Here is a 26,867-nt window from a genome sequence, read left to right as displayed (position 1 = left end):
GCTGCTGTTATCAGATAGCAAGTGGGAGGCTACGTACAGGTGCTGAGGACCCAGGTCACCTCTGCCCACAGAAGTCTCTCATTTCACCTCCTGCCATGGTGCTTGTTTCCGTTAACTCCGCACAGAAATCAGACCTTGGGCAAGTACATTCTGCTCTCTGGAACTCTACCATTAAATCTTGAAAGTAGGTAAGGTTCCTTTATCAAGATCCTCAGGAACCACCTGTCTCATTGGCCACGTTTATCAGGTCTCCTCTTACACATAGGGCACCCCCACAGCCTTCTCTTAATCCTATCTGCTCACTTTTTCCCTCTTCTTCATATACCTATTCTTTATAGAGATCTTGCTTTTTTAATAAAGCTCTAGATTTACAAAATAATTGAGCAGATAGTACATAGAGTTCCACACACCCACACCCGCCCCACCCCGGCACTACCTAGCCCCAACCCTAACCCCTGACAATCACAAGGCTTTTTATTATCACCATAGTTTTGCCTTTTCCAAAATGCTGTGTGGAAACAATACAGAATGCATGTCCTTCAGACTGACTTCTTTCAGCCATATGCATTCAAGATCCCTGCATGTCTATTCATGGCTAGATAGCTCATCTCTTCTTATCATTGAGTGATGGTCCATTGTCTGCACTTCCCACTGTTTATCCACTCAGCTAATGTTGGTTGCGTCTAGTTTGGGGCAGTTATGAATAAAGCTGCTATAAACATTTGTGTGCAGGGTTTTTTTTGGGGGGGGGTATTATTTGTTTGTTTACTTATTTATTTTGAGACAGAGTCTCACTGTGCCCTGGGTAGAGTGCTGTGGTGTCATAGCTCACAGCAACCTCAGATTCTTGGGCTCAGGCAATCCCTTTGCCTCAGCCTCCCAAGGAGCTGGGACTGCAGGCGCCCACAACAATGCCTAGCTATCATGGGCAGGTTTTTGTGTAGACGTAAGTTTCGGTTCATTCTGGAGTTCACCTAGGAACACAGTTCCTCCAGGCCCAGATGTTCTAAGGAAAAATTAGCAATTCTCTTAGAAAAAAAAAAAAAATCCTAAATTTCACGTGGAATCAAAAAGGAGCATGAATGGCCTAAGTGAAATGAAGCAATTTGGACACATCAAATTATCCGACCTCAAATTATGTGACAAGGCTGTAGTAACCAAAGCAAGCGTGGTAGTGGAAGAAAAGCTGACATATAGATCAATGGGATAAAATAGAGAATCCAGAAATAAAGCCATATGCCTAGGAACAGCTGATCTTAGACAAAGCAGACAAAAGCCTACACTGGAGAAAGGGTAGGTTTCCTGTTCAATAAACGGTGCTGGGAAAATTGGATAGCCATATGCTGAAAAGTGAAACTGGCTCTCTCCCTAGCTCTCACCGTATACAAAAACCAGCTCAAGATGGACTAAAGACTTCGATGGAAGATCTAAAACTATAAAAATTCTAGAAGAAAAATTATTGTTGTTTTTTTGAGACAGAGTCTCTGTTGCGTCAGGCTAGAATGCTGGAGCACCAGCCTTACTCACAGCAATCTCAAACTCGTGGGCTTAAACAGCGCTCCTGCCTCAGCCTCCCAAGTACCTGGAGGTGCACACCACAATACCCAGCTACATTTTTCTGTTTTTAATAGAGACAAGGTCTCACTTTTTCTCTGGCTGGTGTTGAACTCCTGAGCTCAAGAAATCCACCCACCTAGGCCTCCCAAAGCGCTGGGATTAAAAGGTGTGCACCACCACAACCTGGCCCAAGAAAAATTGTTTTTGACATTGGCCTAGGCAAAGAATTTATGATCAAAAGGAAATGCAACAAAAGCAAAAAGTAATTGCCTAATTAAACTAAAAAGCTGCTGCATAGCAAAAGAAATAATCAACAGAGGCAAAAGGCAGACTACAGAATGGGAGAAAATATTAGCAAACTATACACCCAACAAAGGAATGCCATCCAGAATCTACAAGGAACTCGGACAAATCAGCAAGAAATAACAACTCCATTAAAAAGTGGGCAGAAGACATGAAGAGGTATTTTTCAAAAGAAGAGATATAAATTGCTAACAAACATGAAAAACGTTCAACATTGCTAACCATCTCGGAAGTGCAAATTAAAACCACAAGGAGACGCCACCTTATTCTTGTCAAGTAGAATCTACAGAGGACTAGAATCTACAGAGGACTCAAAGAAAAGAGCAAACAACCCCGTTTATAAAGAGACTTGAACAGAAACATTTCTGAAGATGACCTATGAATGGGCAACAAACACATGAAAAAATGCTCATCGTCTTTAATCATCAGAGAAATGCAAATCAAAACCACTCTGAAATATCGGCTAACTCCAGTGAGATTAGCCCACATCACAAAGTTCCAAGACTGCAGACGTGGGCGTGGATGTGGAGAGAAGGGAACTAACTCTTCTACACCACTGGTGGGATTGCAAACTAATGCAGCCTCTAAGAAAAGAAATATGGAGAATTCAGGCAGCGCCTGTGGCTCAGTGAGTAGGGCGCCGGCCCCATATGCCGAGGGTGGCGGGTTCAAACCCAGCCCCGGCCAAACTGCAACAAAAAAATAGCCGGGCGTTGTGGCGGGTGCCTGTAGTCCCAGCTGCTCGGGAGGCTGAGGCAGGAGAATCGCATAAGCCCAAGAGTTAGAAGTTGCTGTGAGCCCTTTATGGGGGCAAGACATGATTGCAAGAGGGACTTTACCTAACAATTGCAATCAGTGTAACCTGGCTTATTGTACCCTCAATGAATCCCCAACAATAAAAAAAAAAAAAAAAAAAAAAGAAGTTGCTGTGAGCCGTGTGACGCCACGGCACTCTACCCGAGGGCGGTACAGTGAGACTCTGTCTCTACAAAAAAAAAAAAAAAAAGAAAGAAAGAAATTTGGAGAACTCTCAAAGAACTAAGTTAACCTTCCATTTGATCCTACAATCCCATTACTAGGTATTACCCAGAAGAGCAAAAAAATCATTTTACCACAAAGACATTTACACCAGAATTTTCTCAGTTCGTAGTTGTCAGGTCTTGGAAGCAACCCAAATGCCCATCAACCCATCAATGTATCAACAAACTGTCATGTGTATACCATGGAGTGCTATTTACATAAGAAAAAATGGAGATTTTCCATCTCTTATGTTTACCTGGATGGAGTTGAAACACATTCTTCTTATCACAAGAATGGAAAAAAATATATATCCAATGTACTCAATACTAATATGAAATGAATATGTAAACAATTACACGCCCACACAAACAATAAAACACAAATATAGTCTAGCAAGGGGGAGGAAAGGGGGGAAACTATGGAGAAACCTCAAAGCACTCAAGCTAGACCTCCCATTTGATCCTATAATCCCATTACTCGGCATCTACCCAGAAGGAAAAAAATCCTTTTATCATAAGGACACTTGTACTAGACTGTTCATTGCAGCTCAATTTACAATTGCCAAAATGTAGAAACAGCCTAAATGCCCACCAACCCAGGAATGGATTAACAAGCTGTGGTATATGTATACCATGGAATACTATTCAGCCATTAAAAAAAATGGAGACTTTACATCCTTCGTATTAACCTGGATGGAAGTGGAAGACATTATTCTTAGTAAAGCATCACAAGAATGGGGAAGCATGAATCCTATGTACTCAATTTTGATATGAGGACAATTAAGGTCATGGTGGGCGTGGGGGAAGGGGAGAGCAGAGAGAGAAGGAAGGAGGGAGGGGTGGAGAAAGGAAGAGCAGAGAGAGGGAAGGAGGGTGGGGGGTGGGTCCTTGGTGTGTGCCACACCTTTTGGGGGCAAGACAGGATTACAAGAGGGACTTTACCTAACAAATGCCATCAGTGTAAACTGGCTTATTGTACACTCAATGAATCCCCAACAAAAAAAAAAAAAAGAAAGAAAAGAAAAGAAAGAAAAAAAAAGTAGGCTCGGCTCCTATGGCTCAAGTGGGTAAGGCTCCAGCCACATACACCTGAGCTGGTGGATTTGAATCCAGCCCAGGCCACCAAACAACAATGACAGCTGCAACCAAAAAAATACCCAGACATTGTGGTGGGTGCCTGTAGTCCCAGCTACTTGGGAGGCTGAGGCAGGAGAATCGCTTGAGCCCAGGAGTTGGAAGTTGCTGTGAGCTGTGATGCCACAGCACTTTACCCAGGGCAACAGCTTGAGGCTCTGTCTCAAAAAAAAAAAAAAAGTAGAGGCAGTTTACAAAGGAAAACCCCTGAGTCTGAAAACTGCAGACTTCTCAAATGAGAACTTACAAACCAGAAGGAACTGGGGTCCCATTCTCAGTCTTCTCAAACAGAATAATGGCCAGCCTAGAATTGTGTGTCCTGGAAAATTGAGTTCCATATATGAGGGATAAATAAAGACCTTCTCAGACAAGCAAATACTCAGGTAATTTATCAAGACCATATCTGAACTGCAGGAAATACTCAGATATGCATTATACAGAGATCAGCACAACAGACACTCATCCATGTAAAACTATCCAAATGCTAAAGTTCAAAGCCCAGATACCACAATGTCTGAAAAGATAAAAACAAAGCAATAATATACAACAGGATGAACAGAAATTCACCCTACTTGTCATATCAGTTCTTTCAATAAATACAAACGGCTTAAACTCCCCACAGAAGAGACACAAGTTGGCTTCATGGACAAGGAAATAAAATCAAAGAATCCTCTGTCTCCAGGAAATGCGTCTAACCCATAAGGACTCATTCAGATTCAAAGTGAAGGGATAGAAAACAATATACCCTGAAAATAAAACCAAAAGAAAGCCAGCATGGCCATTGTCTTGACAGATAATATAGACTTCAAATCAACAAAAGTAAAGAAAAAGACAGCCATTGTATAATGGTGAAGTTAACAGTTCAACAAGAAGACATAACAATCCTAAATATCTATGCACCTAACACAGGCGTACCCAGATTCATAAAGCAAATCCTACTACTTTATATAAACAAAATGATAAACAGCAGCATTGTAATAGCCAGGGACTTCAACATCCCACTGACAGAACAAGACAGAACATCCGATCAGAAAACAAACAATGGACTTAATTAGGACTCTAGAGCAACTGGGCCTAACAGACATTTACAGAACATTTTACCCCATAACTACTGAGTTTACATTCTTCTCATCAGCTGATAGAACATTCTCTAATATTGATCACATCATAGGCCACAGAACATGTCTCAACAAATTTGTAAAAATGGAAATTATATCTTATATCAGGCAGAGTGGTTCACACCTGTAATCCTAGCACTCTGAGAGGCTGAGGCAAGTAGATTGCTTCAGCTCAGGAGCTAGAGACTAGCCTGAGCAAGAGTGAGACCCTATCTCTACTAAAAATAGATGGGTGTTATTTCAGGTGCCTGTAGCAGAATGAGATTCTGTCCAAAAAATAAACAAATAAAAACAAATTATATCTTCTCAGACCACGGCAAAACAAAATTGGCAATCAATTCAAACAGCTACACTGAGCTCTACACAAAGTCATGGAAATTAAGCAACCTACTGAATGATTATTGGGTAAAGGAAGAAATTAAGACGGAAAGCAAAAAAAAAAATTTTTTTGAGACAGAGTCTCACTCTGTCACCCTGCGTAGAGTGCCATAGCATTATAGCTCACAGCAACCTCAAACTCTTGGACTCAAGCGATCCTCTTGCCTCAGCCTCCTGAGTAGCTGGGCCTATAGGCACTTTGCACACACCTGGCTAGTTTTTCTATTTTTAGTAGAGATGGGTTCTTGCTCTTGCAAGGTTGGTCTTGAATTCCTGAGCTCAAGTGATCTTCCCTCCTTTACCTCCTATGGTGCTTGGATTATAGACATGAGCTACCACATTTGGCCAGAAATCAAAAGATTCTTAAAACTAAATGACAAAAGGGACACAAGTTACCAAAAATCTCTGGGATGTTGCAAAAGCAGTCCTAAGAGGAAAATTCATAGCCTTAAATGCCTATGTCAAAAAGACAGAAGGATCTGAAGTCGACAATCTAATGTATCATCTTTTTTTTTTTTTTTGAGACAGCCTCAAGCTGTCTCCCTGGGTAGGGTGCCGTGGCATCACAGCTCACAGCAACCTCCAACTCCTGGGCTCAAGCAATTCTCCGGCCTCTGCCTCCCAAGTAGCTGGGACTACAGGCACCTGCCACAACGCCCAGCTATTTTTTGGTTGCATCTGTCATTGTTATTTGGCGGGTCCAGGCTGGATTTGAACCCACCAGCTGAGATGTATGTGGCTGGTGCCTTAGCCGTTTGAGACACAGGCGCTGAGCCCTAATGTATCATCTTAAGGAATAGGAAAAGGAAGAACAAACCAATCTGAAACCCACCATACGAAAAGAAATAACTAAAATCAGAGCAGAACTAAATGAAATAGATTCCAAAAGAATTATACAGAAGATTAATCAATCAAGAAGTTGGTTCTTGGAAAAGATAAACAAAATTGATGGAACTCTCACTGGAGTAACCAGAAACAGAAAAGAATGGACCCTAATATGCTCAATTAGTAATGAAAAAGGAGATATTACAACTAATACCACAGAAATACAAAATGTCATCTCTGAATATTATAAAACTCTCTACACATGGGCGGCGCTGTGGTTCAAAGGAGTAGGGCACCGGCCCCATATACTGGAGGTGGCGGGTTCAAACCTGGCCCCATCCAAAAAAAAACTGCACACACACACACAAAAAAAACTCTCTACACACATAAACTTGAAAATGCTGAGGAAATGGAGAAATTCGTGAAAACACACAACCTCCCTAGTTTCATTCAGGAAACACTAGAACTCCTGAACAGACCAAATCAAGTAATGAAATTGAAGCAGCAATACAAAATTCTCACAACGATGATAACAAAAATGCCCCAGACAAGATGGTTTCGTAACCTAATTTTACCAGACCTACAAGGAAACATTGGTACCTACAGTTCAGAAAGTATTTCAAAACATTGAGAAGGAAGAAATTCTTCCCAATTTATTCTATGAAGCCAAGATCACCGTGATACCAAAGCCAGGAAAGGATAAAACAAAAAAGGAAAACCAAAGACCAATATCCCTTATGAGTACAGATGTAAGAATTGTAAAAAAAATTCTATAAGGTTGCATGTCAATGGCCAGGTGGGCATCATCTCACCCCAGAGATGCAAGGATAGTTTAATATACACAAATCTATGAATGTGATTCACTATGTAAATGAAAACAAAAACAAAGACCATATCATTCTCTCAATAGACACAGAAAACACATCTGACAAAATTCAGCACCCTTTTATGATAAAAACTCTTAACAAAATAGGTATAGAGGGAACATACTTCAAAATTATGAAAGCCTTATATGACAAACCCAGTCAATATCATAGTGAATGGAGGAAAATTGAGAGTATTCCCGCTTAGAACTGGAACCAGACAAGGTTATCCATTGTGACCACTTCTATTCAACACAGTGTTGTCCTAGCCAGAGCAATCAGTCAAGAGAAAGAAATCACGGGTATCAAGAGCTGGAGGTTGCTGTGAGCTGTGATGCCACACTCTAGTGAGGGTGACAAAGTGAGACTCTGTCTCTACAAAAAGAAAAAAGAAATCACGGGTATCCAAATGGAGAAAGAAGAGGTCAAAGTATCACTCCTGTATATGACCTTGTAAGTTTCTGCCAAGAGACTCCTAGAATTTTTTTTATTATTATTAAATCATAGCTGTGTACATTAATGTGATCATGGGGCACCATACACTGGTTTTATAGACATTTGACACATTTTCATCACACTGGTTAACATAGCCTTCCTGGCATTTTCTTCATTATTGTGTTAAGACATTTATATTCTACATTTACTAAGTTTCCCATGTACACTTGTAAGATGCACTGCAGGTGTAATCCCACCAATCACCCTCCCTCCACCCATCTTCCCCACTCCCTTCCCTCCCTCTCCCCCTTCCCCCTATTCTTAGGTTATAACTGGGTTATAGCTTTCCTATGAAAGCCATAAGTTAGTTTCATAGTAGGGCTGAGTACATTGGATACTTTTTCTTCCATTCTTGAGATACTTTACTAAGAAGAATATGTTCCAGCTCCATCCATGAATTTTTTTTTTTTTTTGAGAGAGTCTCACTATGTTGCCCTCGGTAGAGCGCTGTGGCATCACAGCTCACAGCAACCTCCAACTCCTGGGCTTAAGCAATTCTCTTGTCTCAGCCTCCAGAGTAGCTGAGACTGCAGGTGCCTGCCACAACGCCCGGCTATTTTTTTTGTTGCAGTTTGGCCAAGGCCAGGTTTGAACCCACCACCCTCAGTATATGGGGCTGGCGCCCTACTCACTGAGCCACAGGTTCTGCCCGAGACTCCCAGAATTGATTAATAAATTCAGCAAAGTCTCCAGTTACAAAATCAATGTACATGAATCAGTAGCATTCCTATGCCAATGACACTCAAGCTGAGAATCAAATCAAAGACTCAATACCTTTCATAATAGCAACAAAGAAAATAAAATACCTGGGTGGCGCCTGTGGCTCAGTGAGTAGGGCGCCAGCCCCATATATGGAGGGTGGCGGGTTCAAACCCAGCCCCGGCTGAACTGCAACGAAAAAAAAAAAAAAATAGCCGGGTGTTGTGGCGGGCGCCTGTAGTCCCAGCTGCTCGGGAGGCTGAGACAGGAGAATCGCTGAAGCCCAAGAGCTAGAGGTTGCTGTGAGTCCTGTGACATCATGGCACTCTGCTGAAGGCGGTAAAGTGAGACTCTGTCTCTAAAAAAAAAGAAAAAGAAAATACTTAGGAATATATTTAACCAAGGAAGTAAAAGATCTCTAAAGAGTAAATGACATACAAAACACCAGAGAAAGAAATCACAGAGGATGTAAACCAGGGTGTGCAACCTACATCTCATGGACCACATGCTGGTTTTCTGTGGACATTTTCATTTATCTGTGGTGTCAGATATCATGAAAAGTATGCAATGAACTTTTTCTTTCCGCACAGCTTTCATTAGTTTTCATTTGTGTATTTAATGCGTGGCTCAAGACAACTCTTAGTCTTCCAGTATACGGCAGAGAAAAAGAAATGTTGGATACCTCTGAACAGATGGGAAAACATATCATGTTCGTGTATTGGTATAATCAACATTATTTAAATACTACCCAAAGTGATTTACAGATTCAGTGCAATCCTTGTGAAAATACCAACATCATTTTTCACAGATCTAGAAAAAAATAATTATAAGAAAAGACCTGGAATAACCAAAACAACCTTAAGCAAAAGGAACAGATTGGGGGGCCTCAATTTATCAGGCTTTGGCTCGGTGCCTGTAGCTCAGTAGTTAGGGTGCCAGCCACATGCACTGAGGCTGGTGGATTCGAGCCCGGCCTGAGCCTGCTAAACAACAATGACAACAATAAAAAAAAAAATAGCTGGCTGTTGTGGTGAGCACCTGTAGTCCCAGCTACTTGGGAGGTGGAGGCAGGAGAATCGTTTGAGCCCAGGAGTTTGAGGTTATTGTGAGCTGTGATGCCACAGTTCTCTATTCAGGGTGACAGCTTGAGGCTCTGTCTCAAAAAAAAGGACCCAAGTGCCCATCAATACATGAGTGGATTAATAAAATGTGGTGTATGTGTACCATGGAGGACTACTCAGCCATTAAAAAAAGTGAACTAATGCCTCTCGTATTAACCTAGATGCAACTAACTGGAGACCATTCTTCTCAGTGAGTATCACCAGAATGGAAAAACAAACACCACAGGGCGGCGCCTGTGGCTCAAGGAGTAGGGCGCCGGTCCCATATGCTGGAGGTGGCGGGTTCAAACCCAGCCCCGGCCAAAAACCACACACAAAAAAAATAATAATAATAAATAAATAAATAAATAAAAAACACCACATGTACTCACTATGAAATTGGAACTAATCCCTCAACACTTATGTTCATATACGGAAATAACGCTCATCGGAAATCAAGCAGTGGGGAGAGAGGACTGGGTGGATTCACACCTGACAGGTCCAGTGCACACTTGCAACTATGACTCAAACTGTACGAAAGCAATTTATGCCGCCAAAATATTTGTACTTTCATAATATTCTCAAATTTTTTTTTTTGTTGCTGTTGTTGAGTCCCACCCTATGCCCTGAGCAGAGTGCAATGGCGTCATAGTTTACTGCAACCTCAGACTTGGGCTGTGGGCATTCTGCTGCCTCCCTCCAGAAGCCACTGGGATTATAGGTGCTTGCCGCAGTGCCCAGCTGGGTTTTTCCATTTTTTTAGGAGTTGGGATCTCACTCGAGTTCAGGCAAGTCACGGACTCCTGAGTTCAAGCAATTCTTCCTCCTCGGCCTCCCACAGTGCCGGGATTACAGGCGTGAGGCACCACGCCCAGCTGAAAAAGAAATTTCTTAAAGAACCACAAAATTACCAGCAACTTGCCTCTTTCCCAACTGATAGTCAAAGAATATTGTTAGCCTACATAAGGCAAGTGTCCACTGGCATTAGTAAATAGGGAAATGGAAATTAAAATGAAGCTGAGCTGGGCATGGCGGCTCATGCCCATAATCCCAACACTTTAGGAGGCCGAGAAGGGAGGATCACTTGAGGGCAAGAGTTCAAGACCAGCATAGGCAACATAGTGAGACCCTGTCTCTACAAAATGGAAAAAATTAGCAGGGCACCTGTAGTCCCTGCACTTAGGAGGCTGAGGCAAGAGAATTGCTGGAGTCTAGGAGTTCAAGACTAGCCTGGGCAACATACAAGACTATGTATCAAACAGATGAATGATAGAAAGATGAAGGGCCATTTTGTGTATACCCTAATTTGATTTTGGTTTGTTTTGTTTTTAACATTAGCGAAATTATCTGCATCTATTGAGAGGATCATATGGGCTTTGTTTTTGCTCCTGTTGATATGGTGAATAATGTTTATGGATTTACATATATTAAACCAGGCTTGCATCCCTGGGATGAAACCTACTTGATCATGATGTATGACTTTTTTAAGATTTAGTTGAGAATTTTTGCATCTATATTCATTAGTGAAATTGGTCTGCAGAAAAAGCGTTTGATAAAATGCAGCATCCTTTTCTAATTAGAACACTGAAGAGTTTAAGCATAGGTGGCACATTTCTTTTTTTTTTTTTTTTGTAGAGACAGAGTTTCACTTTATTGCCCTTGGTAGAGTGCCGTGGCATCACACAGCTCACAGCAACCTCCAACTCCTGGGCTTAGGCGATTCTCCTGCCTCAGCCTCCCGAGTAGCTGGGACTACAGGCGCCCGCCACAACGCCCGGCTAAGGTGGCACATTTCTTAAACTGGTAGAAGCTATCTATGACAAACGCACGGCTCATATTTTACTGAATGGAGTTAAACTGAAAACTTTTCCACTTAAAACTGGAACTGGACAAGGTTGTCCTCTGTCGCCATTACTATTCAACATAGTGCTGGAAGTTCTACCCAATACAATTAGGCAAGCAAATAAAATAAAGGGAATCCAAATGGGAGCAGAGGAGGTCAAACTCTCCCTCTTTGCTGATGATATGATCTTATACTTAGAGAACCCCAAAGATTCAACCACAAGACTCCTGGAAGTGATTAAAAAAATATACAGTAATGTCTCAGGATATAAAATCAATGTCCACAAGTCACTTGTCTTTGTATACGCCAATAACAGCCAAGATGAGAGGCTAATTAAGGACACAACTCCTTCCACTATAGCCCCACAGAAAATGAAATACTTAGTAATATACTTAACAAAAGAGGTGAAGGACCTCTACAAAGAAAATTATGAAACTCTAAGAAAGGAAATAGCAGAGGACTTTAACAAATGGAAGAACATACCATGCTCATGGCTGGGAAGAATCAACATTGTTAAAATGTCTATACTTGCCAGAACGATCTACTGATTCAATGCCATGTCTATTAAAATACCAATATCCAGGGGCGGCGCCTGTGACTCAGTCAGTTGGGCGCTGGCCCCATATACCGAGGGTGGCGGGTTCAAACCCGGCCCCAGCCAAACTGCAACCAAAAAATAGCCAGGCGTTGTGGCGGGCGCCTGTAGTCCCAGCTACACGGGAGGCTGAGGCAAGAGAATCGCGTAAGCCCAGGAGTTGGAGGTTGCTGTGAGCTGTGTGAGGCCACGGCACTCTACCGAGGGCCATAAAGTGAGACTCTGTCTCTACAAAAAAAATAATAAATAATAAAATACCAATATCCTATTTTCAAGACTTGGAAAAAATGATTCTGTGTTTTGTATGGAACCAGAAAAAAAAACAACATATAGCTAAGGCAGTTCTTAGTAATAAAAACAAAGCCGAGGATATCACCATACCTGATTTTAGACTGTACTACAAGGCCAGCATGGTACTGGCACAAAAATAGAGATATAGACATTTGGAATCGAATAGAAAACCAGGAAATGAAACCAATAACTTACAACCACCTATTTTTCAATAAACCAAATAAGAACATACACTGGGGGAAAGACTCCCTATTCAATAAATGGTGCTGGGAGAACTTGATATCCACATGTAAAAGACTGAAACTGGACCCACACCTTTCTCCACTCACAAAAATTGATTCAAAATGGATAAAGGACTTAAATTTAAGGCATGAAACAATAAAAATCCTCAAAGAACGCATAGGGAAAATTATTGGAAGATATCGGCCTGGGGAAAGACTTTATGAAGAAGACTGCCGTGGCAATTGCAACAACAACAAAAATAAACAAATGGGACTTCATTAAACTGGAAAGCTTCTGTACAGCTAAGGAGACAACAACCAAAGCAAACAGACACCTTACCCAATGGGAAAGGATATTTGCATATTTTGAATCAGACAAAAGCTTGTTAACTAGGATCTATAGAGAACTCAAATTAATCCACATGAAAAAGCCAATAATCCCATATATCAATGGGCAAGAGACATGAATAGAACCTTCTCTAAAGAGGACAGATGAATGGCTAACAAAATGCTCATCATCCCTTATTGTTAGAGAAATGCAAATCAAAACCCCCTGAGATATCATCTAACCCCAGCAAGAATGGACCATATCATAAAATCTCAAAACTGCAGATGCTGGCGTGGATGTGGAGAGAAGGCAACACTTTTACACTGCTGGTGGGACTGCAAGTTAATACAACCTTTTTGGAAGGAAGTATGGAGAACCCTCAAAGAACTCAACCTAGACCTCCCATTTGATCCTGCAATCCCCATTACTGGGCATCTATCTGGGAGGAAAAAAATCCTTTTATTATAAAGACCCTTGTATTAGACTTTTATCGTAGCTCAATTTACAATCGCCAAAATGTGGAAACAGCCTAAATGCCCACCAACCCAGGAATGGATTGGCAAGCTGTGGTCTATGTATACCATGGAATACTATTCAGCCATTAAAAAAAATGGAGATTTTGCAGCATTTGTATTAACCTGGATGGAGGTGGAACACATTATTCTTAGTGAAGCATCATAGGAATGGAGAATCCTATGTATTCAACTTTGATATGAGGAAAATTAATGATAATTAATGATATGGTGGGGGTGACAGAAGGGTAGAGCAGACAGAGAAGGAGGGAAGGGTGGGGGAAAGGAAAAGAAAAAGAAAAGAAAATAGTGACTAATTCTCACATTAAGTTGGATTTAATTTTGACCAAAGTACATTATTTGAACATAATTTTTTTTTTTTGGTTTTTGGCTGGGGCTGGGTTTGAACCCGCCACCTCCAGCATATGGGACTGGCGCCCTACTTCTTGAGCCACAGGCGCCGCCCAATTTGAACATAATTTTTAATTCAACTTGTTAATATGTTGTTTAGGATATTGCATCCTCATTTATAAGCGAAATATGTTAGTAAATTTCCTTTACAGTAAAATATTTTTTCCAATTTTATCTTTTTTTTTTTTTGGCCGGAGCTGGGTTTGAACCCACCACCTCTGGTATATGGGGCTGGCACCTACTCCTTTGAGCCACAGGCACCGCCCTATTTTTTCCAATTTTAATATCAGGTATATCCAGATGAAGTAGCATGAATTTGAAGTGTTTCTTCTTTTTCTATTGTCTATAACAGGGGTCCTCAAACTGCAGCCCACGGGCCACATGAGGCGGTGTGATTGTATTTGTTCCCGTTTTGTTTTTTTTACTTCAAAATAAGATATGTGCAGTGTGCATAGGAATTTGTTCATAGTTTGTTGTTTTTTTTTTTAACTATAGTCTGTCCCTCCAACTGTCTGAGGGACAGTGAACTGGCCCCCTGTTTAAAAAGTTTGAGGACACCTGGTCTATAACATTTGGCATGATCTTTTTTTTCTTTTTTAATTATCTTCTATTTTTATTTATAAATATTAGTTGTCTATTTTTTGAGACTTTGGGAAAAAAAAATGAGTATTCCCGGGAATAATTCTCCTCACTATTTAGAGGCCTTTTGGGGGGTTTGTTTCTTTTCTCTTACTATCAAAGTTTCCATAATTCCAGTAGCTGCTATTTTAGGCCGTGTCTTTGTTTTCTTGCTAGAATTTTACCTTTTCATGATTTTAAATTCACTTGTGTCTGAGATTGAGGCAGAACTTTGCTGTAAATTATGAACTATTTATTGTTCTTTTTGATCATCTGTAGTCAATGCTATGATGTGCTTCCCAGATTCTCACAGATCCCCCAGTCCTTTTGAGACTGAAGCTTCCCCTTCCCTCAGCTACTGGGACTGTTGGTAGCTGGCTGCTCTCTGCTGAGTTCTTCTCTGGAAGTTACCCCTGGCTAAAGAAACTCATTTCATTCAAGGTTCCTGTTTGTGGGGAGCAGATATCCAAAGACTGGTCATTGCCTCAAGTCAGACATCTTTGAGGGGCTTTCCCAACTTGAGAGGTTCCTCAAGGGATCAACTGAGACACTTGTTGGGACTTCCATAGAGTTCAGCTTCCAGCTCTGTCTATCCTGCTTCATTCTTCACTCTCCCTGGTCCTCATCTAGACAGCACTGCCCAGTAAATACACTTCCTGCTTATATATTTCTATTGCAGAGTCTGCTTCCCAGGAAACCTACACTGGCATTGTTACCACTGTATGTTATTTAATTTATATATTTTAATGTTTTGCAGGGAAATATATTTCATTACCCTTGTGCTTGGACATAAAAATTAACTCATGTAATAAAATTCATCATTTGTTTCAATTAAAAAAAAAGAAAAACAGGATGGGAAGAATCAACATTGTTAAAATGTCTATACTTCCCAAAGCAATCTACCTATTCAATGCCATTCCTATCAAAGTACCTACATCGTACTTTCAAGATTTGGAAAAAATGATTCTGCGTTTTGTATGGAACCGGAAAAAACCCCGTATAGCTAAGGCAGTTCTTAGTAACAAAAATAAAGCTGGGGGCATCAGCATACCAGATTTTAGTCTGTACTACAAAGCCATAGTGCTCAAGACAGCATGGTACTGGCACAAAAACAGAGACATAGACACTTGGAATCGAATTGAACACCAAGAAATGAAACTAACATCTTACAACCACCTAATCTTCGATAAACCAAACAAGAACTTACCTTGGGGGAAAGACTCCCTATTCAATAAATGGTGTTGGGAGAATTGGATGTCTGCGTGTAAAAGACTGAAACTGGACCCACACCTTTCCCCACTCACAAAAATTGATTCAAGATGGATAAAGGACTTAAATTTAAGGCATGAAACAATAAAAGTCCTCAAAGAAAGCATAGGAAAAACACTGGAAGATATTGGCCTGGGGGAAGACTTCATGAAGAAGACTGCCATGGCAATTGCAACAACAACAAAAATAAACAAATGGGACTTCATTAAACTGAAAAGCTTCTGTACAGCTAAGGTGACGATAACCAAAGCAAAGAGACAACCCACACAATGGGAAAGGATATTTGCATATTTTCAATCAGACAAAAGCTTGATAACCAGGATCTATAGAGAACTCAAATTAATCCACATGAAAAAAGCCAACAATCCCTTATATCAATGGGCAAGAGACATGAATAGAACTTTCTCTAAAGACGACAGACGAATGGCTAACAAACACATGAAAAAATGTTCATCATCTCTATATATTAGAGAAATGCAAATCAAAACATCCCTGAGATATCATCTAACCCCAGAGAGAATGGCCCACATCACAAAATCTCAAAACTGCAGATGCTGGCGTGGATGTGGAGAGAAGGGAACACTTTTACACTGCTGGTGGGACTGCAAACTAGTACAACCTTTCTGGAAGGAAGTATGGAGAAACCTCAAAGCACTCAACCTAGACCTCCCATTCGATCCTGCAATCCCATTACTGGGCATCTACCCAGAAGGAAAAAAATCCTTTTATCATAAGGACACTTGTACTAGACTGTTTATTGCAGCTCAATTTACAATCGCCAAAATGTGGAAACAGCCTAAATGCCCACCAACCCAGGAATGGATTAACAAGCTGTGGTATATGTATACCATGGAATACTATTCAGCCATTAAAAAAAATGGAGACTTTACATCCTTCGTATTAACCTGGATGGAAGTGGAAGACATTATTCTTAGTAAAGCATCACAAGAATGGAGAAGCATGAATCCTATGTACTCAATCTTGATATGAGGACAATTAATGACAATTAAGGTTATGGGGGGGGAAGCAGAAAGAGGGATGGAGGGAGGACGGTGGGGCCTTAGTGTGTGTCACACTTTATGGGGGCAAGACATGATTGCAAGAGGGACTTTACCTAACAATTGCAATCAGTGTAACTGGCTTATTGTACCCTCAATGAATCCCCAACAATAAAAAAAAAGAAAAAGAAAAAAAAGAAAAACATTAGCAAAATTATTATTATTATTATTGAGACAGAGTCTCACTATGTCACCCTCAGTAGAGTGCTGTGGCATCACAGGTCACAGCAACCTCAAACTCTTGTACTTAAGTGATTCTCTTGCTTCAGCCTCCCAAGTAGCTGGGACTACAGGTGCCCCCCACAATGCCTGGCTATTTTTGTTGTTGTTGTTGTTGCAGCTGTTTAGCTAGCCTGGGCCAGGTTTGAACCCACAAGTCTCGGTGTATGTGGCTGGTGCTGTAACCACTATACTATGGACGCCAAGCCACATTAGCAAAATTATAAAGGGCAAATGTTATAAAGTGGTAAGGAAACGTGTACCCTATGCTGTTGCTAATAGTACTATAAAGGAATACAGTGGGGTCTGGCAGATGTGACCGGAGCCGATGAGAGGACAAATTTTGACTCAGTAATACCATTACCGGGAATTTTATCCTTGACAATCACTCAAGAGACAAAAGAGCCACACGCACAAAGACATTTGTATGAGGATTACTTATACTAGCAAAAGAAGGTAAGTAGTAATCTCAGATGCCCAACATTAGGGAACGATCTAGCAAATTTAGCAAGTAAATTCACCAGTTGCGAAGCGTCTTCACATCACAACTCTCAGGCAGGTTCTGATCCTGCCTGCACCAAGTCACACTTGTGAATTAGGTAGCCTGTCCACTCCTCTGAAGTTATTGTACTCCTGTCCTGTGTCCTACTTGTAAGCAAGTTCCTGGAAGGTGCACTGTGTGGCCTGCCTCATTCTGGTCTGCCTGCCACCTGCCTCAGGCTCTGGTACAGAGAAAGGCTCCAAATGAGAGCCTGACCCTCAAAATGTGAGCCGTAGACCAGCAGCATCACCATCATCTGGTGACAAATGCAGATTCCCGAGGGGCAGGGGGAGAAAGGAGGAGTTATTTCATCGGCATAGAGTTTCCATTTTGCAAGAGGAAAAGTGTTTTGGAGATTGAACACACTGTGTTGTCAGCACAATTAGTGCCTCTGGACTGTACACTTGAAAATCGCTCACAATGGTAAATTGTATGCTATGTGTGTTCTTTTATTCTTTTTCGTTTTTCTTTGCTATGTGCATTTGACCACAGTTTAAAATAAAAATGTAGCTTTCGACTTTCGGCTCAGAGGAGGCCACGTTTTCTTTTTCTTCGGCAGTCCCGAATCCAGGATCCTCTGACACGAGCCACCTCCACCGTGCTGCCTAAGTTCAACGAGATCAAAGCCATATACCTGAGGTGCATGGGTGGCAAAGTGGGTGCTACGTCTTCCTGGTCCCCAAGACAGGGTTTGGCCCCCTGGGTTTGTCTCAAAAAGGCTGGTGGCTCAGCGCCTGTGGCTCAAATGGCTAAGCCAGCCACATACACCTGAGCTGGCGGGTTTGAATCCAGCCTGGGCTGCCAAACAACAATGACGGCTGCAACCAAAAAATAGCCAGGCGTTGTGGTGGGCACCTGTGGTCCCAGCTTCTTGGGAGACTGAGATAAGAGAATCGCTTAAGCCCAGGAGTTGGAGGTTGCTGTGAGCGGTGATGCCACAGCACTCTACCCAGGGCGACAGCTTCAGGCTCTGTCTCAAAAAAAAAAAAGGCTGGTGATGACATTGTCAAGGCAACCAGTGACTGGAAGGGTCTGAGGATTATAGTAAAATTGACTGTCCAGAACAGACAAGCCCAGACTGATGTGGTACCTTCTGCCTCTGCCCTCATTATCGTAGCCCTCAAGGAACCACCGAGAGAAACAGAGAACCATTAAACACAACGGAAATATCACTTTTAATGAGATTGTTAACTTTGCCAGACAGATATGGCACCCATCTTTAGCCAGAGAACTCTCAGGAACCATTAAAGAGATCCTGGGGACGTCCCAGTCAGTGGGCTGCATTGCTGATGGACGCCATCCTCAAGACATCATAGATGACATCAACGGTGGTGCCGTGGAATGCCCATCTAGCTAACACGTACAAAGGAAAATGTTTCAATAAAGGATCATTTGACACCCAGTGGGAAAAAAATAAATAAAAGAAAACAAAATAATTGGATGGCACCTGTGGTTCAGTGGGTAGGGCGCCAGCCCCATGTACCCAGGGTGGCGGTTTCAAACCTGGCCCCAGCCAAACCGCAACAAAAAAATAGCCGGGCATTGTGGCAGGTGCCTATAGTCCCAGCTACTCGGGAGGCTGAGGCAAGAGAATCACTTAAACCCAGGAGTCGGAGGTTGCTGTGAGCTGTGATGCCACAGCACTCTACTGAGGGTGATAAAGTGAGACTGTCTCTAAAAAATAAAATAAAAATAAATAAATAAAACAAAATGCAGAATCTCAGGCTATAGCCCAGACTGAACCATTTCAGTGTTCTCATTTTAAAAAGATCCCCAGGTGATCCATTTAAGTTTTGAGAAGCCCTGTACATTGGATATATAGCTACTCTTACAACATAAATTCCCATCATTAGTTAAATATTTCTAATTAAGACATATACTTTATTTTTCTCCCTCACTGTGGGAGGCTCATCCTTATCTTTTTTTTTTTTTTTTTTGTAGAGACAGAGTCTCACTTTATGGCCCTCGGTAGAGTGCCGTGGCCTCACACAGCTCACAGCAACCTCCAACTCCTGGGCTTAAGCGACTCTCCTGTCTCAGCCTCCCGAGTAGCTGGGACTACAGGCGCCCGCCACAACGCCCAGCTATTTTTTGGTTGCAGTTTGGCCGGGGCCGGGTTTGAACCCGCCACCCTTGGTATATGGGGCCGGCGCCCTACCCACTGAGCCACAGGCGCCGCCCGGCTCATCCTTATCTTCTCTTGGACTCCCCCATTTGCATGAAAAATGGAGAAATCAAGTGGCAGCTGGTGGACTCCAAGGACAGCATGATGCCATGGCAACCACTGCCATCAACAACTTAATGTCATCTCTGTTCTTAACATCTTTCTCTCTCCAGTTCTAAAGCTGGAAAGTTTTTAATTTGGAAAGAACATAAGATGGCTTGTGGTTGCTATGCCAACAGCACCTGCATTACTTCCTAATGGGCTTTAATATTATAAAGGAAACTATGAGGAAGTCGTAGAATTTTAGAACTCCTGCAGGTCTGGAGAGCACTCAGCACAGCCCGTCACTCGGCCAAGGAGACCCCTGGTGCCCGGGGAGGTCAAGTTCCCTGTCTGCTGCACAGCAGCCCTGCCAGTCTGCGATGAAGTCACACTAAGGAAGGTTGCTTGGTCTTGGCTGACTCAAGGGTTTTAGGCAGGATTTGGAGGTGGAAAGCAGGCAGGCAGACCCTTTAGGAGAAATGTTTTAGGTGTCTTCTGTGCCCTGAACCCGGTATATTAGTCAGCACACGCTGCTGTAACAGAGTTACAGCACAGACGGGGCAGTGTAAGCAACCGGAATCTGTTTCTTTCTTAACCACAGTCCAAGGTTAAGGTGTCAGCAGTGCTGGCCGCCTTCTCCCCGTGTGCGCACACAGTCATCTCCCCATGGGTGTCTGGGTCTTGCTGAAGGGCCACCCTAATTACCTCGTTTTCGCTTACTAATTTCTTTAAAGACCATCATGTCTCCAAATGCAGTGACATCTGGAGAGACAGCCTGCGATGCCCAGCCACGCTGGGTCCCCTGGAGAGGCTGGCCTTGCCGTCACCATTGCTGTGTTTGCAGCACCCCTCAACACCTGTTGTCTGAAGAGCCTCTGGCAGGCACCAAGCCTGTCACAATTTCACAGATTCCAGATTCTCCGTTTCTGAAGTGTGCAGCCAGGTCCATGCAGCCATGTTGGGCCGGGGTCAGCAGCGAGGGCGAAGCAGCTTTGCAGCCAGTGTCTTGGCTGTGGAACACTGCACTACAGCCCCGAGGCACAGGTCTGTCTTCCTCCTCTCAACTCTGGCGTCTTCGCCAACTGCTGCCATCACTTCTGCTCCTTTCATCCTGCACTGGGCTTTCTGTGAGGGAAGAGCTGGGTGTCAGGGGAGACTAGCATTTTCTGAACAGCGACTTGTCTCCGGTCTTAATGAACCCTCAGTTCCTGCAGGAGTCCCTCGGTCATGCTCTCAAACTGAGTCCCTGCCCTCCTGGGGCACATCCGGTGAGGGGAAATAGGTGACAAATGTGAGAAGGGACAGAATACAAACCAGAGAGCCGAGTGGAAGGTGGAGGAAAAATAAACTGGGTGAGGAAACAGCGGAGGGCAGCAGGTGCTGGTCCCCTGAGTGTGGGGAGAGAAGGCTCCTCTGAGGACACATCGGAGCAGCATCCTGAGGGAAGAGCCGTTTCTGTGGGAGGAAGCAGCAGGGAGGTGAGGGTGTCTGGCCAGCAGCCAGCAGGGGTCTACCTAGCAAAGGGTTTAACCTTCCCTAGGCGAGGGCAGGCCTCTGCCCTGGGCTCCTGGGAGTTGATCACTACACCCTCAGTGACGTGGCAGGAATGCCTTCGCTTACCTGGGCCATTCATGGGGGACAGGCTAGCAACGTGATTCAAGGTGGGGACAATCATAGCAGGTGACATTTAAGGTGGGGCTGACCTCACTAGAAACAGCAACAGTGTGATTGGAGTGGGGGGCTCTGAGTGTCACACCCAGAGGCGCTGGAGACTGAGCTGCCTGTGCAGGGACCTCTGGGTCCTTTTTATTGGTCAAAAGTCTGAACATGGAGCCCTGTGGACCTCCTTGATTGCTGAGCCCCTGCGTGGGTCACACGGCCACGCTGGGAGAGCAGCACTGTCAGGTGCCATGGGGAGAAGACACTGGCACGCCTCTCCCTGGAGTAAACTGCTATAGCTTTTAGCGAGTCCTTGTAGGAAATTTTCACACCTAAGGGCAGTCTTGGGACCCTCCCCCCAAATTTGCAGTTCGTGTCAGAAGTGAGAGTGACCTTGCTGGACTGCTCTTTCTAAACGTCATAGTTGGCCACACTCTTGCTGGGACAGTAGTAGGAAACGGGAGAGCGCCTACAGTTCAGTGGTTAGAGCCAGCCATATGCACTGGGGCTGGCGGATTCGAGCCTAGCCTGGGCCTGCTAAACAGCTATGACAACTACTACCAAAAAAGTAGCCAGGCGTTGTGGTGGGTGCCTGTATTCCCAGCTACTAGGGAGGCTGAGGCAAGAGAATGGCTGAAGCCCAAGAGTTTAAGCTGCTGTGAGCTCTACTGTGAGCTGTGACGCCATAGCACTCTACCAAGGCGACATAGTGAGACTCTGTCTAAAAAAAAAAAAAAACAGGGAGGGACCAAGTCACCCTAGCCCATTGGAAGACGGGCTTTTACTCCAGAGGGTTTTACCTGGAGGCTTTTGAGGAGGCACAGTTCTGTCTCTCTAAAAGAATCAGTCCGGGAAGAACACAACTAAGGAGGCAAAGTTTGCATCTTGGAGATCAGTCGAGCAATAATCCAGACAGAGATGGGAGTGGCTCATGGCCTGGGTCCTTTGACAGGCTTGCCAAGGGCTCGAGTGTGGGGCACGAAGAGGACAGGGGAGTTGAGGGGGACTCTGAAGCTTTGGGCTGAGCCAGGACAGCTGCACTGTCTCCTGAGGTGGTGCAGACTGAGGCATGCTGTGCAGCCTATTGAGTTCGAAGCCTCTCGTGGAGCTTCAGATGAGATTCCCAGTGAGCCATGGACATGTATACCTGGAGAGTTTGTGCTGGCTGAACGCTTGATAGTGTCAGACTCCATGTGGTTCCACAGCCCATGAGTATGGCAGAGACATCACCTACCAGAAGGCAGGGAAGCGGGGAGAACTGAGCACCTAGCCCCCGGGGCCTCCAACATCAGGGGGTGGAGAGAGATGGGGAAGGAGTGGCCAGTGGGCAAGAGAGAATGGAGCCCCAGAATGAAAGTGACCAGCCTTGGCTTGGCGCCTGTAGCTTGAGCAGCTAGGGCACCAGACACATATACGGGAGCTGGTGGGTTCCATCCAGCCGGGGCCCTCCAAACAACAATTGACAACTACAATCAAAAAATAGCCAGGCGTTGTGGTGGGCGCCTGTAGTACCAACTACTTGGAAGGCTGAGGCAAGAGATTCGCTTAAGCCCAAGAGTTAGAGGTTGCTGTGAGCTACAGCAACTCTACCCAGGGTAACAGCTTGAGACTCTGTCTCAAAAAAAAAAAAAAAAAGAAAGAAAGAAAAGAAAAAGAAAAAAGAAAGTGACCCACCTTATGAAATGCTGGTTGAACCGTCCAGCAAGACGTGGTCTGAGCCCAGACAGGACAGTTTGACAAGAGGGAGTTAGGTGGTTGGCATGAAAACCCAAGAATGGGTGGTGGGGATGGCAGAAACCCAGGTGAGGGTCCCCCCTGAGTAATCTTGCCCTGAAGAGTTGCCAGAGCATCAAGCCCCATGTTGTTGGTAACAGGTGCGGCAGGGAAGTGGCTGGTGGGAGGTTCAGTGGTGGAACAGGGAGGAGTTTTCTCCTGCCTGGGTCTGTGTTCTCCATAAAGTTGGACACAGTGTTAGCACAGGGAGAGGTGGGAGAAAATCATATTCCAGAACAGGGGGAACTAGAAGCTGGGAGGTAGAGTGGGTGGAGGGTTGCTAGGAGGACTAAGATCCTCTGAAAACCGGTGTCCCCAAGGTAAGTGGCAGCTTCACTGGTGCTTTTCCCCGTGGTGTGAGTGCTTTCCCCCGTGGTGTGAGCGCTTTCCCCCAGGATGGGCATCTGTGGTGTATGGCTGGTGAAAAGGGGAAGAGAGGAAGGGAGCATGGGGAGTGTAGTCTCCAGGGTTGGGACGCTACAAGGAGTGAGCCTAGAGCTTGGAGGTGGTGTCCCCGAGTGAGCTGCCAGACACCAGGCCAGGGACAGTGGGACAAAGACAATGTGCCCTGGCTGCCAGACTGCAGGCCTGGCCTGTGCTGCTGTGTGAGACCAGTTTGTGGGCAATGCCCAGGATTGTGTTAATAAAACATAAAACGGCATGGTGGCACATGCCTGTCGTCCCAGTTACTTGGGAAGGCTAAGGCAAGAGGATCACTTGAGCCCAGGAGTTTGAGGTTGCTGTGAGCTATGACACCACAGCTCTCTATCCAGGGCAACAGAGTAAGACTTTTTCTCAAAAATAAAAAATAAAATAGAAAAGGATAGAAAATATTATAGTGCTGTACAAAAAAAGAGTATGTTACCATGAAATTTTTCATATATACTGCATGTATAATGGATCACAATGTAAACTTTTTTTTTTTTTTTTTTTGGTAGACACAGAGTCTCACTTTATGGCCCGCGGTAGAGTGCCATGGCATCACACAGCTCACAGCAACCTCCAACTCCTGGGTTTAAGCGATTCTCTTGCCTCAGCCTCCCGAGCAGCTGGGACTACAGGCGCCCGCCACAACGCCCGGCTATTTTTTTTTTTTTTGGTTGCAGTTCAGCCGGGGCCGGGTTTGAACCGGCCGCCCTCGGTATATGGGGCCGGCGCCTTACCAACTGAGCCACAGGTGTGTCACTATGTTGCCCTTGGTACAGTGCCGTGGCATCACAGCTCACAGCAACCTCAAACTCTTGGGCTAAAGCAATTCTCTTGCCTCAGCCTCCCAAGTAGCTGGGAATACAGGCGCTCACCATAACGCCCGGATATTTTTGGTTGCAGTTGTCCTTATTGTTTGGCCCAGGCCGGGTTCAAACACGCCACCCTTGATGTTGCTGGCACCATAACTGCTGTGCTACAGGTGCCGAGCCCACAATTTAAACTTTTTAAAAACTTATTTTTATTATGGTAAAATACATATATATAACATAAAAGTTATTTTGAACAATTTGAAGTGTGTAATTCAGTGACATTTAAGAACATTTACATTGTTATGTAACCATCCCCACCACAAATTTCCAAAAATTTGTCATCACCCCAAACAAAAATGTGGTACACATACAATGTAGTCAGTAACGTGGATCATCATTAAAAACATTTGGGGCTGGGCGGCGCCTGTGGCTCAGTGAGTAGGGCGCCAGCCCCATATGCTGAGGGTGGCAGGTTCAAATCCAGCCCTGGCCAAACTGCAACCAAAAAATAGCCGGGCGTTGTGGCGGGCGCCTGTAGTCCCAGCTGCTCCGGAGGCTGAGGCAAGAGAATCGCGTAAGCCCAAGAGTTAAGAGGTTGCTGTGAGCCGTGTGACGCCACGGCACTCTACCCGAGGGTGGTACAGTGAGACTCTGTCTCTACAAAAAAAAAAAAACATTTGCGGCTAATAAGTACACAAAAGATGCTCAGCGTCGCTAATAACCAGGCAGGGAAATGCCAATGAAACCCACAGTGAACCACAACCTCACATTCATCAGGACTGCCATTGTTAAAAAACATCCAGTGAAACATCAGGACTGCCATTGTTAGAAAACATCCAGTGTTGATGAGGATGCGGGCAAACTGGAGCCCTCCCGCACTGTTGGTGAGAATTTGAAATGGTGCGTCCACTTTGGAAAACAGTGCATGGTTTCCTTTAAAAATTAAACCTACAATTACCTTAGGGGCCAACAATTCTGCCTCTAAGTATAGACCCAAAAGACTTGAACGCACGATCTGGAAGAAATACTTGTACACCCATGCTCATGGCAGCACTCCCAAAAGCTAAAACGCAAAAGGAGCAACTCCAGGGTCCATTGACGGATGAACAGAAAAATAAATGTGGTGTCTACAATGAAATGTTCTTCAGCCTTCAAAAGAAAGGAAATTTTGACACATGCTGCAGCATGGCTGAACCTCAAGGGCGTTGTGCTGGGTGAAATAAGCCATGAAGGTCACAGTAAGTCACAAAAACACAAATCTTGTGTGATTCCACTTATGTAAGCTCCCTGGAGTAGTCAAATTCATAGAGACAGTAAGTATTAATAGAATGGTGGTTGCCAGGGAATAAGGGTGAGGGGAATGGGGAGTCATTGTCTACCGAGTACAGAGTTTTCATTTTGCAGACAAGAAAGAATTCAGGGCTGAGGCTCAGTGGCTACACCTATAACCACCAGCATTCTGAGAGGCCACAGTGAGAGGGTCACTTGAGCCCAGGAACTCAAGACCAGCCTGACATAGCAAGACCCTGTCCCTACACGAGATATAAAAATTAGCCAGACATAGTCGCATTTGCCTATAGTCCCAGCTACTCAGGAGGCTAAGGCTGGAGCCCAGGGGTTTGAGGTTGCAGTGAGTTCTAATAACACCACTGCACTCTAGCCTGGGCAACACAGGAAGACTCTGTCTCAAAAAAAGGAAAAAAAAAAAAAAAAACGAAGAAGAAATTCTGAAAATGGATGGTGGTGATGGTTGCACAACATTATGAATGTAGTATCACTGAACTGTACACTTAAAAAATGGTAAATTTTATCTGTAGTTTACCACATTCAACAAAATTGAGGGAGAAAGTATCTGAAAGGGACTGTTCAGTGATCAGGAAGAGGGCCAGTATCTGGGGTTGTGCAAAGGACAAATCTTACAGGACAGGGGCCTGGGAGAAATCGTTTGGATTCTAAGGCAATGCTATATCCCCAAGAATGATTCTAGGAGCCATAGCACAGAGAACCACAGTGAGTCTGGTTCTCAAACTTTCAAGCATTAAAGGGGTCTGCAGAAATACAGCAAAAATCATCTAAGTGCCGGAGACAACTACCACTCAGAGTTGAATATTTAGGTCAGTCAAGTTTAATATTATGGGGCTACTAAGGATATTTATAAAAAACTGCAGTAACTTGGGAAAACGCTTCTTCGAAAAAGCAGAATACGAAACTATATAAACTCTGAATCACAAGTTTTTTTTTCCAACAAAGAACAGGATGATTAAAGATTTTTGCAATAAAAAAAAAACAGACTTAATATTTACGATAATCAAAGAATCTTGAAAATTCACAAGAAAAAGGAAACCTGGTAGGAAACTGAAGGAGACCAGAAAAGGCAAAAAGTTAATGAAGAGATCCTCAGACTCATCTGAAAAAACACTTCTTAAAACCATAAGATCCCAGCTAGGAGCAACGGGCAGGTTGAGGGCGGAGGATCGCTTGAGCCCAGGAGTTGAAGGCTGCAAGGTTCCTATGAACAGTTACTGCACTCCAGCCAGGGCAACACAGCCCTGTCTCTAAAAAATACAAAAATAAATAAATAACCACCCTGAGCT

The 26,867-nt window shown here is 43.8% G+C and overlaps 1 protein-coding gene across 1 annotated transcript in view; it reads left to right on the top strand.

The window, feature by feature from the left end:
- The window catches only part of LOC128584428 (cationic amino acid transporter 4-like), a 29,648-nt gene extending 10,894 nt beyond the window's left edge, over positions 1-18,754 (top strand). The window contains exons 6-7 of the mRNA XM_053589393.1: positions 17,957-18,052; positions 18,515-18,754. Coding sequence (XP_053445368.1) covers positions 17,957-18,052; positions 18,515-18,754 — 336 coding nt within the window. The remainder of the gene's footprint in view (positions 1-17,956; positions 18,053-18,514) is intronic.
- Positions 18,755-26,867: the final 8,113 nt, after the last annotated feature.

The sequence above is a fragment of the Nycticebus coucang genome, chromosome 4 (genome assembly GCF_027406575.1).
Source record: "Nycticebus coucang isolate mNycCou1 chromosome 4, mNycCou1.pri, whole genome shotgun sequence".
NCBI lineage: Eukaryota > Metazoa > Chordata > Mammalia > Primates > Lorisidae > Nycticebus > Nycticebus coucang.
The sequence above is the reverse complement of the archived record's forward strand: the minus strand, read 5'-3'. Positions and strand labels throughout refer to the sequence as shown.